A 14,860-nucleotide genomic window follows, 5' to 3' on the forward strand; every position below is an offset into this window, starting at 1 on the left:
AAACAATTAGATTTTTTTTTATTTAATGCAGTGGCATTAAAAAAATATCACTTTTTTAACTTCCAAAGAGGCTGCAGGATGAATTATATAAATTATATATATTTTTTACTTATGTTTTTACAGCATATTCATTAAAATGATACATTTATAATGCTAAAAAATAGAAAAAATGTAACCTCAAAATCATTGTTTATTCTTATTCAACAACTGTTTTATGAAAAACATACCATTCTTGTCAGTTCTGGAATCGCTAAATTAATTGAGGTTAATTCAGTTAGTATATTGAGGTGAATTAAGTAATAAATATTAAGACCAATAAGTTTTATATATATGTAAGATATACTTTGTATTAGATTTTGTAAATAAATATATATATATATATATATATATATATATATATATATATATGTGTATATAAAAATCAAAAAGTTAAAAACTAGCATCTTCATCATAATTACAACAGAAATACTGTAAGAAATATTTGGCCTATATGGTGGCATTTGAATTGTGTTGGACAATGGGATTCTTAATACTCACAAGTGACAAAGTTATATGCTGTTACATCACTGTTGCTATCGCAGTAGAAGTTGACACCGAATGAATTTGTGGCTGTGATGTTTTCCACTCGAATGGCTTTGACCTGTGGGCTTATGTTGATGACTTTGTAGGCAGTGTTGCCGAAGAACATAGACATGATGTGTGTCTCTTTGGGATAAATGCAGCAGAACATCACCGTGGATCCCTCCCGAAGCACCTGGCCATCTGGAAACAGCTTGATTTCATTGTGGGCCAAGTTCATCTCCCCTACAAGAAAATGAGTAAATATCCAGCCACTCCGTATATTTAAACAATGGTGTTTGAATGTGCAGAAATCATCAACACAATGCTACTGTCATGTGGAAGGTTTTCCGGGTGTTATGTTATTTCTAAGGTTTTTAAATTATGTCTTCTATGCTGTTGCTATGGTTTAGGTGGTCGTTGTTTAACTGTTGAGGCTGGTTGACTAACATGTTCTCAGAAGTGCACACTCATCAGTGACAGTTGAGAGGCAAACAACAGGCGTGTTAAAAGTCAGCACATCATGGATGAAAACAAGAAGTTATGTGAAGTGTTGCGTGTAATGAAGTCTCTTCTGCTCACCAAGGCTACATTTATGTGCTCAAAAATACAGTAAAAACAGTAATATTGTGAAATAGTATTACAATAACTGTTTTTTTTTTTTGGTTTGAGTATGTTTTAAAATGTAATTTATTCCTAGATCATTACTCCAGTCTTTAATGTCACGTGATCCTTCAGAAATCATTGTAAAATGCTGATTTGCCGCTCAAGAATCATTTCTTATTATTATCAATGATGAAACCTGTTGTGCTGCTTCATATTTGTGCAAAAACCATGATATATGCTCAAATGTAGAAATTAATACTTTTAGCAAATAAATTCATCAAAAGTGACAGAAAACATTTAGAATGTTACAAATGATTCTGTTTTAAATAAATGCTGTTCTTTTTCTATTCATCAAAGAGTCCAGAAAGAAAAAGATTCCATGAAATATTAAGAAGCAAAAACATTGACAATAATAAGAACCGTTATTAATAATTAAGCACTAATAATAATAATATTTGAACAGCAAATCAGTGTATTAGAATGATTTCTTAAGGATCATGTGACACTAAAGACTAAAGAAATAATGCTGTAAAAAACATTAAATTAGAATATACTGTTTTACTGTATTTCTGATCAAATAAATGCAGCCTTGGTGAACATAAGACGCTTTTAAAAATCATAATGTTTCCAAACTTTGACAAGTTAAACTTTTGAACCCCACTATTTCATGGAGACCTTCCTTCTTGATCACGTAGCCTACTTTTGAAATGAACTTTAAATATCCTACCATAGATGGTTTTCCATGAACTCCAAGAGCTGGAGGGTGAAGCACCGGAGATGAGTCTTATTCTAACAGAGTGATTGACACAGTTCAGCGGGAGCTGTGAGGTCCAAACCAGTGTGTGAATTGCTTCCAGTGATCCTTTGCTTACATTCATCTGTGGACAGACTGTGAACAGTTAGTGCAAAACACAAAATCAGGTGATAATGTGATAGGAGCTGAAGACTGATGTGTTTTACGCACACTGTCAACAACATCCATGTTTGTTGTGCGTCCAACTTGTATTTCATACATTTGATTGCTCTGTACTTCATTCTGATGCATCATCCACTTCACCTCCAGCCTCCACATGTCCAAAGCCTGAAGTTCAATAACGTCTGGCACAGTGACAGTATCTGTGGTTATAATGATTTAGGTGTTGTGAAGCTGTACACTAAGATAGATGCAATTACAATACATATACATTTCAGAAAAATAATACTGTAAAGTGTGACCAATGAATTTGAGTTGAGGCAAAACTTATCTTGATTTATATCTGACCTGAAGAAGTGTTCCAGCCTTTAACGTTTTCGAACAGGATGAAAACCGTAAGCATCAGTGTCCAGTAGAGAGTCATTTCGGTGGATGTAGACTCCCTCAGCATCTGCTCCGAGGTTCTGTCAAAGTGAAGGAGGTGTTTACTCTATGAACCGTTAAAGTTCTCCTCCTCCTGCAGCCTTCCGTTTGAGGTTAAGGAAGCAATGCCTCAAGACTTAGATTTATTGCCTGTGAGTCATGAAGTAAAAGTGATGTACTTGCTTCGGTGTTATTTTTAATTAAATGCTGTTTCTGAAATCACCGTGGAAGGTACCGACAGGTACAATGATAATAAACCATAAATGGCTATGTCATGGTATAGTTATATTTAATAATAATCATAAGAAAACTGCATCCTTTATATTAGCACAGAGTTCCATCTACTGGCCATGGATGGAAATGCTTCTAAAAGCAAACTTTTTGACAGCATTCTTTTAAAAACATTCTCTGGCACCATATTATATTATGATCTTATTAGTCAATATAATCAAATCACAATCAATTAACACACTCTTCAGTCAAAACAGCTCTTTAGATCGAAATCAATCTCTAAATTCTCAGAATGTTTATTTCAAGATTTTGTTGCTTTGTTATTTAGGGATTATATTTAATATTAATGTTTAAATTAAATGTAATGTTTACATCATTAATCATTCAATTAAACTAAATATTTAATATTTAGGATTTAGATTATTTTCGTTTAGTGTGCAATTATCGTGTATGCAATTATCTTTAACAAATTATAAATGTTTAATTTATACGTCTGTTTTTTACATTTTAATTATTATTAATTTTGCGTAATTACGACTTTATTTATTTTTAATTTAATTTTATATAAAAATAAAAACCTTTGTCCCTTTTATTTTCCCTGCTACTTCACCTTATTTATTGTGGTTAGGCCTAATAAATATCTGTTAAACTCAAGTACACGCTGCGGTAATGCCATGCCAATATAGGTTTGTTTACTGATTATGAATATCCTTGGTTAAAATCATGCGCGTTTATTTTAGTGTTTGGTGTTGGCTCAGTGGTTCTTCACCCACGTCACGAAGCCGCCCACGGTCCCACCGTGGCCCGTCCCATCTCCAATCCCCTCCGTCCAGAAGCATTGTTGAACAAATCCATAGAAAAAGAAGCGAGTGCCGCTGCATCACTACCTACTCAAAGTGGGCCGCGTGTGGGCGTGGCTTAGCGATCAAAAAGTTGATTCTGATTGGTCAGGCATATAGGGGACTTAAAAATAATTATCCAGTTTTACCTCTTCACTCTTTATTTCCAACTAAGTAGCTATTACATTTGTTCAGTATCATTATTCACGTATAAATTATTGTGCACACTGCTGCTAAAGAATCCGCGGATAACCTTGTCACATGGTACCTGTTACTTTTCTCAGCGCTGTTCGAGGTGAACTAATCACTTGTGCTTGTGATTAACGGAAACGGCGTTGCATTTAATAATATTACAAACAGTGCTCAGGCGAATTTCCATTTACTTGTCAGGTATTAAATCAGTGCCATTAATAGATTTAAACGATTATATTCACTAGCATGCAAATGTCTTTAATAAGACAAAAACATGCTGAGATCTGAACGCGGAGGACGCGGTCATGAGCCGACAGTCGCCCCCTGAAGGAAAGACGGGTTTTTGTCGCAAAATGAACGGTTAGTAGAGCGCTTCGATCCAATTCAGGAGCGATTCTGGGAATCCGGTTCGGTTCCCCCAGTTTAGACACCCGTCTGGAAGGCCATGTGCTGCCATTAAATCAAACGCTCATTTAATGAATATAACCGAGTGATTTCGAAGACGTAAGGATACCAAAACATCAAGGTAACAGTTTGGGAATATGTTTGTTTTTTAACGTCAGAAATTCTCCCTGTTTATCTGTATCGACTCGTGACGTTTGTGTTTTTGTTTTCTGAATATATCGAGTTATAATAGAAATCCAGTTGACATACCGAGATGTTTCGCGGTGAAATTCATGGTGTAAAGCTATTTATAAGATTAGTTGGAGTAGTTTTCGTGGTAATACTGGACAAGGCCATTCCGTTTGAGTCATTTGAATTGAGCTGTTTTCGAACTGTTGAACCAAATGAAGTGAATTACATGAAATGTATTCGTTTAAAGTTGCTGGTTTGTTATTCTCAGCACGTCCTCTATCTATTTATCTATTATACTTGAGATATATATATATATATATATATATTAGTAACGGTGTTTATATAGCTATTTCATAGTTTTGTGTGTGTGTGTTTCGTTCTTGTGCTGTTTTGGTAAATGTTTTTTTGTAAACTGTGTGTGTCTCTGTGTGTTTATCAGTTTATATTTTAACCCAGAATATCTTGTACTGTCCAAGTTACCCAATACACGTATTACCATTTATTGCTTAAATAAAAACAATATAAATTGTATTTTCAAGCATTTCCATCAAATTATCACTCCACCACTTCTAAAAAAAAAAAAAATAATAAAAAAACTATGGCGTACCATAGTACAGTGACGGTGTCAGATCCATGCTTTCAGGTGTACCATGGTACTGAATGATTGTTGTACTCATGTCCGTTGTATTTAAGTAGTACTCTTATATCATGGTGCATGGCAGTACCGTTGTACTTGTTTATTAGTTCATGTAAAGTGACACTCACTTTTGTTATGTACCAGTCCCATGAGATGATTTGATAGCATTGTTGTGAATGTTACAATGGAAGGTTATTTTCCGAGTTAACAATTACAGGTCAATTTCCACTAATGATACACCTTTTACCATTGCTTATGTTGACTGTATGAATCAGCGAGTAAGTTATTACACAACATATGAGGTCCTTTGAACTGTTAGTAAACAAATCCCGCAGTCCATAATTAGCAGAAGTGGAGTCTTGATCTTGTGGTCTCGGCCTCTAGACCTAAATATTCTGTCATCGTTTATTCAGGAAGATTGAGGTGTTAGGCAGAATGTTATCGACTGACAGCCTCAGTCACCCTTTACTTGAATTTCTTAAAAGTGAATGGTGAATAGCGACTGAAACCGTCATTATGCCAAACATCTCTGAGTCCTACATTTTTGGAACAACATGAAAACGAGTAAATGATGACAGGATTTCATTTTCTGGTGGACTGTCCCTGTAGCAATATGATGTCGGAGATCTCAGTGTCCAAGATCTTTTGAGTCTCTGTGTCACAATCAATTGAGTGGGTCTTTTTTTTAGTACACCGTTGTTTATTATAATTGTATATACTTTGTTGTGTGACCCTCAGAATTTTGGTAATCTTTAGTGTTATTTTAGTATTATTTATATACTATTATAGTATTTATAAGTATTTTGAATTAACCTTTCTTTTTATATTTTTAGTTTTCATTTGACTTTAACTTAAGCAAAAAAAAGTTTAAAAGGATTCAATTTTTTTTAATAATAATAGTTTTAATTAACAGTTTAATTAACTGTTTCAAGTCATGTGGTAAACCTTTGAATTGCAACATTCTTCCTGTCTTTTCAGGTTTACGGGTCTTATGAATCAGTGAGACTCATTCAGTTGTGTAGGTCTGTGCGATATGAGAGGAAGGAAGCCATTACAGCGCTCCGTTCTGGACAGATTGTCATTGTTCTCAGCATATGTAAATGTGCTGGGTGGGAAAGAAGGGCATTTATGTCTGTTCATAGCTCATATGAAACTGCATATAAAAGATGTCACACAAGAATTCTATCAGAGCCTTCATGGATTCCAGAGAAATGTTCTGAGCTCAGACTCTGCAGTTCCTGTAAAATATTTATCCTGTACAAAAAAATACACACAGCTGCAGCCAGCATGTTATTCTCCTTTTAGTTTTTCCCACCAGCTTTAAAGCAGACACACAGGTTATACTTAAATTTGTGGCTTTCTTTTTTTTGGTAGCGCAACCAGTATTTATAGCTAAATACTGATTTAGTGTTTTTAGTTTTATTTGTTGAAGGCTATTTAGTGCCAGCGTTTCTTTATTATTATTATTATTATTATTAGTTATTAGAACTTTATTATATTTTGAATGAGCTTTTATTTTTGTAATTTCAGATTTTATTTTAATTTTTAGTAATTAGTCAGGGCTCTTTAGTTATGTTTAGTAGTTTTTATCTTAAAAATATTATTATAAATATTAAATATGAATTATATATTAGTTTATTTTATGTTTTATTTCCAGTTTGTAATTTTAGTTCATTTCTGTTAGTTGCCGAGGCAACATTTCTAATTTTCCTTTAGTCCCATTTTTAATCTAATACTTGTTTTATTTTATTTCAGCTTTTTCATTTGTGTTGAAATGCAGTCAGCGCTGAATGAAAAAATGACAATTTTAGGAATTTACAGAATTGTTAGATGTAGATGGTTGAAGAATATATTTATTGTGACCATTTAATTTTCTGCTTCGAGTCACCTTGAAATCTTCACTGTTTTTTTTTTTTTTTGTAAAGTTATTGTCCCCATAAACATCATCAGTATACTAATAACTTTTTTTGCATCATTACTATAGTTATATTATAACTATTTTTGCAATGGTATGTAGTTAAACTAAAAATTGTGAGTAGTATATAGCTTGCATGTTTCACCGTGTTGTAACTGTCCAAACATTTGATACAACATTCCCGTTGTACACTGAACTTTCACACTTCACGGAAGACCCACCATTGCTGCCAATGCAAATACTGAATTCCAGCACTCTGCCGAGGTTTGGGCATGCGTGGGCTGTTATTTTTGGATGATTAGAGTGAAATGATGAACCTTTGAGAAATGCAGTAACCTTTCAGATTGTAAACATGCTATATCTCAGATTCCTTCCAATCATGACTTTTTATGTTGGTGATGCAAGGAAATGAGCTGGCAGTGAGCCTGGGTTTTGTAGGTGAAGTGGTATTGTTTTCCAGTCCTTGTTTTGGTAACAAAAAAAACAAACAAAAAAAATTCAATATCTGTTTTCCTGTTCTTTGCCCCCGGCAGTTCCAGCCGGTGGAGTATTAAAGAGATCTGTCAACAAGACCATTGTGAGCTCTCTAACAAAACCGCAAACAAGGTCTGCAAACACACACGTGGTGGTCTGTTTTACCGTTAGGCGCATGGATCCCTGACCTGATATAAAGTCAATATTGAGAATCCTGTTCACAAAGGATATGTGTTATTTGCAAACATGCTTTTTATATGGAAAACTAGTTGATGGGTTGTTTTAATGTCTGCTCCAACGTTTTACAGTGCAAACTATTCATTTAGAGTGCCATAATTAAAAATACATAAGAAAATATCTAGTCAACCTTACTAATTGATTAGTCTGTTTTTCCATCCAAGGTTTTTATGTTTTTTGAACAAAAATGTGAGTGGTGCTTGGATGTGCAAATGATGAGTGTTCTGGGTGGTTGCTTTCATAGTGTCCTGTAATATTCTGGTCTCTAGATATGCATTGGTTCTTGTGTTTAGTATAGTGCTGGATTGCTAACATGCTGAAGGCAAATAATTTCTTTGGTTTAGGGGTTTGCTTACATTTTTGCTCCGAGTTTGAGCAAAAGTGATGATGTTTGCTAAGGCAAGAATCACCACTAAATATCTTCATCAGTTATTCTGGCAGAAACTTTTTTTTTTTTTTTTTGAATAGCCAAAATTTGCTATTCTTCTAAAAATATTTATTTTTTCTTTCTTGGCTTCTAAACTGTTTCTTTTTCTTACATACAGTATTTCTTTCAGGCTTCAGTTTACTGGAAAAGTGAAATGGCTTCAGTTTCAGTATGAGGTGGTGTTTGGGGATTTGTTTACGGGAGGGATTGTGCTTGAAGGCTTGTTTAAACTTGCATTTGGCATCAGTACCCAAGATCAGATCTGTCATATGAGCTACAGCTTCACCCTGTGCCATGTTGCTGAATCTGTTAGACTGGTAATCAGCGGGCCTTGCTAAAACCTGTTAAGTATTAAACTGTGGTGCGTAACTCTACCACAACATTAGTGCTACAGACATATATTTCCTCAAACATATGCTGTATTGAAACCAGTAAGTAACTTCCTAGAAACCACACAGAAATTTGCTCGGAAGACCTTAGACCTTGATTGCACAAATACAGTGAACAAAGCCCTGCCAACCACTATCTCTAGCATTCTTGCAAAAAAAAAAAAAAAAAAAATCTAGTTATTTAGTTTCTGTTTTCGTGTGTTTTTCTTTTTACAGCCTTGATTTAGAAGTAGGAGCTGCAGCTTTGTGCTAATTTAATCTTTCATAGGAATGTGATGTATTCTGTATTTGCGCCCTTGTGAATTCACTTTGGAATGTCCTGCTCTGATAAGATGCTCATGATGTGAACCAACATCGTGCCACATTTTCTCTGCCTCAGGCCTCTGTGTTATTTTAATTGATCAGATAACTTATCAATTGATTTATGAATGTCATACTAACACCTGAAATCATATCTACACATGAAAGGTCTCGTTTGATCAGATTTGCCTAAATTCAATTCAATTCATATTTATTTGTATAGCACTTTTCATAATACATATACAAAGCACAGATAATTAATGTTTCATTACAAATATAGGTACTGTATTTTTTGACTGTACTAGCATAAAATGCCATAATGTGGCCAGATATTTAGGAAACTAAATGCTAAATTCACATACTCGTTTTTCCACAGGTACTTGTTTTCTAATTTTTGTTTTGCTGTGTGATTCCACCCACTGCCTATTTACCCTATTTTGACATCCCGGGTTGCCAGTCGGTGAAAAACATAGCATATTCCTACCCAACCTCAAAAGTTTATGCATCCATCGAAAAAGCTCTAGGACCAGAGGTAGATATTAAACACCGATAAATCAACTCATAAACTTACAGTGTAAGACTCATAGTCTTTCATTGTCAATTGCACTCGTTCCTGTTGTGTTCAATTCAATTCAAGTTTATTTGTATAGCGCTTTTTACGATACAATCGTTGCAAAGCAGCTTTACAGGAAATTAAGTTTCTACTATATATATATGCATACACATATGCACACATGCACATATATATACATACATATACACTTACACACAGAAGAAACCCAATATATTTAAGTTATGACAGACTTAACTTGGTAATTATGTGTTGTCTGAGGGTTGGCATCCTCCGTGGTCCTCTGAGGTGTTGCCATCATCTCTTCTCAGGTGTTTGGTCATCTCGGATCTTTTTAAGGGTTGGATCCAGACTGACGCTTCAAGGCAGAATCAGAGAAACAGATAGAGACATAATTAGCGTAGCTGCTGTTCTATTCAAGCAAAAATGATTTGTTCAACCCAATCTAAAGAATTATAATGTACATTTGATCAGATATAAATGCAGTACAAGATTATAAGATGCATTATGTGAATGCTTGGCTAAAGAGATGTGTGTTTAATCTAGATTTAAACAGAGAGACTGTGTCTGAACCCCGAACGTTATCAGGAAGGCTATTCCAGAGTTTGGGTGCCAAATGTGAAAAAGCTCTACCTCCTTTAGTGGACTTTGCTATCCTAGGTACTACCAAAAGTCCAGGGAGCGGGTTGGATTGTAGCGTGGTAGAAGACTAGTTAGGTACACAGGAGATAAACCATTTAGTGCCTTATAGGAATTGTAATAATATTTTGTAATTGATCCGGAACTTAATAGGTAGCCAGTGCAGAGACTGTAAAATTGGGGTAATATGATCATATTTTCTTGACCTGGTAAGGACTCTAGCCGCTGCATTTTGGACTATCTGTAGCTTGTTTATTGAAGATGCAGGACAACCAGCTAGCAGTGCATTACAATAGTCCAGTCTAGAGGTCATTAATGCATGAACTAGCTTTTCTGTATCTGAAACAGGTAGCATGTTTCGAAGCTTGGCAATGTTTCTAAGATGGAAGAATGCTGTTTTTGTAACATGGGAAATATGATTTTCAAAGGACAAGTTGCTGTCTAATATAACACCCAGAATTTTTACTTTAGAGGACATAACAGTACATCCGTGTGGTTGCAAATTGTAATCCAAGAGATTCTGAGTACTGTTTTTTTGGACCAATAAGTAATATCTCGGTCTTATCCGAATTTAATAGGAGGAAATTATTGGTCATCCAATCTAGGGATGTCACGGTACCAAAATTTTTGTATTCGGTACCGATACCAGTGAAAATCCACGGTTCTCGGTACCAATTTCGGTACCAAAGCAAAACACAAAAACATGCTAATTAAAAAACAAAATTTTTTTAAATTAATAAAGTCAAACAAAAATAAAATGTATAAAAATCAATGCCATTCTTTATAGTTATTTAAAATTGTGTTTCAAGTTTTTCCGCAAGTAATAAAAGTATGAAAAACAGTAAACAAATTTCACCCAAATTTAATTTGTCTTTTAATTAATGAAATTTAAACTTTTTTTTTTTTTTTGGTAAATAAAGGGGATTTAGGCTACTATTAAAATTAAAACTAAAACATGGAAGAAATATTGAGTGATTATTTCTTAAAAAATAAAGTTTTATAAATATTTTCAACAGTAGTAGCAGTAGCCTATCACATACATTCTACTAAATAATAGTAGCCTAATGGTACAAAGTCTTTAGTTAAACCGGACTTTTATTGTGACGGGTTGCCGTGAATACATTTAAATTGACGCTGGTTTTACTCAATGAAACGGTAAAATGCTCGTGAGGTGACTCTCAGAGCAGTTCTGGAGATGTTGTTTATGTATTTATTTCCTCACTGAGACGGCAGATGCTGAAATCACTGCGAGTGTCACTGGCGCGTCAGTGTATAGTAAACAAAACCGCGGGTCTCTGCCGTTCATTCATTCAGAACATGTATGTTCAGAACTCGCAGAACATACAGGATTCACATTTGAATCGACTTTTGCGGCTTAATATTTGCAGATACTGGTCCATATCGCGATTTGATCTAAGTGTAATGACCTACCTTGACAAATTCCGTGACATTCCGCGTTAAACTGTAAATTCCATTTTTATAACTGGATTCCGAGATTCCGTCCGCATTTTCTGCATCGCGGAAATCATACGCCAAGAACCGGGTCGACGAATTTTCGGTACCACCGGTACTTCAAAAAACCTGGTACCGTGACGTTTTCATTTCTTTAGTACCGACTTGGTACCGAAGTACCGGGTCTTTTGACAACACTAATCCAATCTTTTACATTTTTAACACAATCTATTAGCTTAGATAGTTCAGAAGTTTCATCTGGTCTTGTTGAGATATATAGTTGAATATCATCAGCATAACAATGGAAACTAATCCCGTATTTTCTAATAATATCACCAAGGGGCAACATGTATATTGAAAATAACAGAGGACCTAGGACAGATCCTTGTGGTACTCCATACTCCATTGTGTCTCCTCAATCTAGCAACCCACATGCTGTAGCTGCTATTCATAACATTTCAAACAAAAGATAGGCTAATCATGTGCATTTGATCCAGTAAAGCTATAGCACAAGGTTAAGAGAAGCGTTACTGTATGTGAATGCTTGGCTAAAGAGATGCAACTTTAATCTGGATTTAAACTAGGAGAGTGTGTCTGAGCCCTGAAGATTATCAGAAAGGTTATTCCAGAGTTTAGGAACCACATGCAAAAACACTTTAGAGTCCAGAGTTTTGTGACCTTAAAAAGTGTGATTGTAGTGTGTTAAAAGATCTGGTAAATACACTGGAGCTAAACTATTTTGGGGCTTATAAATAAGCTGTAATAATTTGTAGTCAATGCAGAGCTTATCCAATCTAGAGATGATAACATTGAGGTGATATGATCATATTTTCTTGACCTAGACTAACTGTAGCTTGTTTATTGAGGATGCAGGACAGCCATCTAGTAGTGCATTACAATAATCCAGCCTAGAGGTCATGAACTAGCTGTTCTGCATTAGAAACAGATAACATGTTCCATAGCTTGGCAATGTTTCTAAGATGGAGCAAGCCTGTTTTTGTAACATGTAAATTTATGATTTTCAAAAACCATGTGGTTGAATAAAAAAAACACCCAGGGGCCAGTTGCATAAACTTAGCCACCATGTTAAGACTGTGTCTTAAGAACTAGTTTGACCAACTAGCAGTTGCCAAGGGGCAATCAGTCTTACTTTTCCAATACAAATAAAGACCAATCTACCTTTTCATAACTGAATTAAAAACGTTATGACCAGTCTTGAAGAAAAAAAATTAGGTGACTAACTTTTTAAGACTAGTTTAAACAGTTTATGCAACCGGCCCCTGGTCTTTGACTGTAGAGGAAGAAGTAACAGTACATAGGCTAGCCTACTTCTAGTTGTAAATTGATTTCTAAGAGCTTCTGTGTACAGGTTTTTGGTCCAGTAATATCTCTGTCTTATCCAAATTTAATATAAAAAAATTGTCATCCAATCATTTATATCCTTAACCCATTCTGTTAACTTAAATAATGTAGAGATTTCGTCTGGTCTTGATGAAATATACAACTAAATATTATCTGCATAACAATGCTAACTAATCCCATGTCTTTCTAATAATATTTCTAAGGGGACGCTTGTATGTTGAAAATAACAAAGGGCCTAAGACAGATCCTTGCGGCACTCCATTCTTTACTGGCATTAACTTAGATAATTCTCTGTTTAAATAAAATTGTTGACAGTTAGACGGGTAGGATCTAAATCTTAATGCCTGTCCCCGGAATACCAGTATAATTTTACAGTCAGTGTAAGAGCATGTCATAATATAAATCTCAGTTACTGTAGGTGTTTTGTTTCTGATTTATGGTTGAAAAAAACAGGTGAGGCCTGGAAATTCAGTTTTTTCAGGGAATAATAGGATACCAGTGTTAGCGGTAAGTAAGGTGCAGTAAGCGATTTGTGAGAAGCACTGTTGATGATTGTGTGATGACAACTCATAAATCAACAACTAAAAAGACAATTTTGCAGGGGCGTTTACACTCAAGTGAGCAAGTGAGCAAGCGGGAGATTTGTATAGAGGCATTTGTAGAAAGAGGAGACATTACTAAAGAGGAAAACGTCAAGGAAAATAACTGGGAAAATTTTTTTTACAATCAGGCAAGCAAGGCCTTGCGTGTCAGATGAACCAAATTTCTGAAACTTCCCCAGCTCAAATGTTTGATTTTGTTAATATTTTTTTTCTAAAGGAAAACATTCCAAGTATTAAATGTCAAAATTCAAAAGGTTCAAAATGACAATCTCACCTGAGATTTGAAGATAAAAATGACTTTAGAAGGATGGCAGCATCATTTTTTTTACACTGAAATTGGTAGGTCTTTTAGTAAATTCTGTTGACTTAATCTTTTTTGTATTATATGGTGACAGTTCAAAAATGGGAAAAAGCAGGGTTTTTTTTTTTTTTTTCACGAAAATTTGCATGGCTCTCATTTGAGGTCAACTTAATATCCTGTTGGATTAAGTTTTTACCAAACTTTTTTTTTTTTGGTATCCTTATTTTTAAGGTCCTATCTACCTATAGGCGAGACTTATGGTTCATTAGCCACTATAGTGGAATTCATTAAGATAATACAGTAAAATAATATGGTAGACACACTAATTTGCAATGTCAAGAAGCAAAACAAGCTGTTTTGTACAGCTAAAAATAGCTGGACATGGATGATGCCGGAAGCCATAAAATTTGCAAATGGCCATGCCTGCTCTTATGAGAAAAATAAGGTGGATATGGTTCAGTTCCAGAGATATTGAAATCTTAGGCATTAACTGTATGCAAAGTGTTTCTCAGAAACTGCTTACTGCACCTTTTAAGATAAAACCATATATGACATTGTATTACATCATATCAGTGAAATATTGAGAATTTGGATGGGAAAATGTGTTAATGGTCCTTAAAAACAGAATGGTCCTAAAAACAGGCTTTGTTGTCTTTATGCAGTAATTTCCTGTTTATATTTCTTTGAGCTTTGGAGTGAAATTTGTCCCCAGCATGTTTTGTGAGATGCACGCTAAACGTTTGTGTCATTCAAAATGTTTAGTGATAAAGACAAATTGAGTTTCATCAGTATATGCAAATTCATTATCACAATTGCAAGCTGTTATTGATTTTTGTTTCTAGATTATATTTAACTCTCCTGAACACATCATTTTAACAAAATATAAGAAGGTACGTAAATCTGATTTACATCTTTAATCTCATGTTTTTTTTATTTGTTGTAGGTGTGAGTTCTGTTCTCCAGATCTCGTGTATTCTGCTTTTCCTGTAAGCGGTTCCAGTTTGGTCAGTATGCAGGGCTGGGTGACTCTGGCTCTGTTGCTGAGCCTCGGGGTCAAACGCTCCCTCGGACAGAATGGTGAGTGTCATCAAGATTGATCAAGACGTTTTTGAGAATTCTGCTTAGTCACTCCAGATTTAACTTGGATTATGTGACATTAATGAAACGTTTCGTAACTCGGTTTTAATTTTGTTGATGGTGTGGTTTTAACACCCAC

General features: G+C 34.7%; 2 protein-coding genes across 2 annotated transcripts in view; one reads left to right on the forward strand and one right to left on the reverse strand.

Moving 5' to 3' along the window:
* The window catches only part of osmr (oncostatin M receptor), a 26,369-nt gene extending 16,347 nt beyond the window's left edge, over nt 1–10,022 (reverse strand). The window contains 5 exon segments of the mRNA XM_058775528.1: nt 538–804; nt 1,892–2,042; nt 2,129–2,280; nt 2,426–2,541; nt 9,527–10,022. Of these exon segments, the coding sequence (XP_058631511.1) occupies nt 538–804; nt 1,892–2,042; nt 2,129–2,280; nt 2,426–2,541; nt 9,527–9,558 (718 nt within the window). The 5' untranslated portion in view covers nt 9,559–10,022.
* Nucleotides 2,432–14,860, forward strand: part of lifra (LIF receptor subunit alpha a) — a 27,177-nt gene continuing 14,748 nt past the window's right edge. Inside the window, exons 1-2 of the mRNA XM_058775527.1 lie at nt 2,432–4,288; nt 14,588–14,721. Of these exons, the coding sequence (XP_058631510.1) occupies nt 14,655–14,721 (67 nt within the window). The 5' untranslated portion in view covers nt 2,432–4,288; nt 14,588–14,654. The remainder of the gene's footprint in view (nt 4,289–14,587; nt 14,722–14,860) is intronic.

Source organism: Onychostoma macrolepis, chromosome 05, assembly GCF_012432095.1.
Source record: "Onychostoma macrolepis isolate SWU-2019 chromosome 05, ASM1243209v1, whole genome shotgun sequence".
NCBI lineage: Eukaryota > Metazoa > Chordata > Actinopteri > Cypriniformes > Cyprinidae > Onychostoma > Onychostoma macrolepis.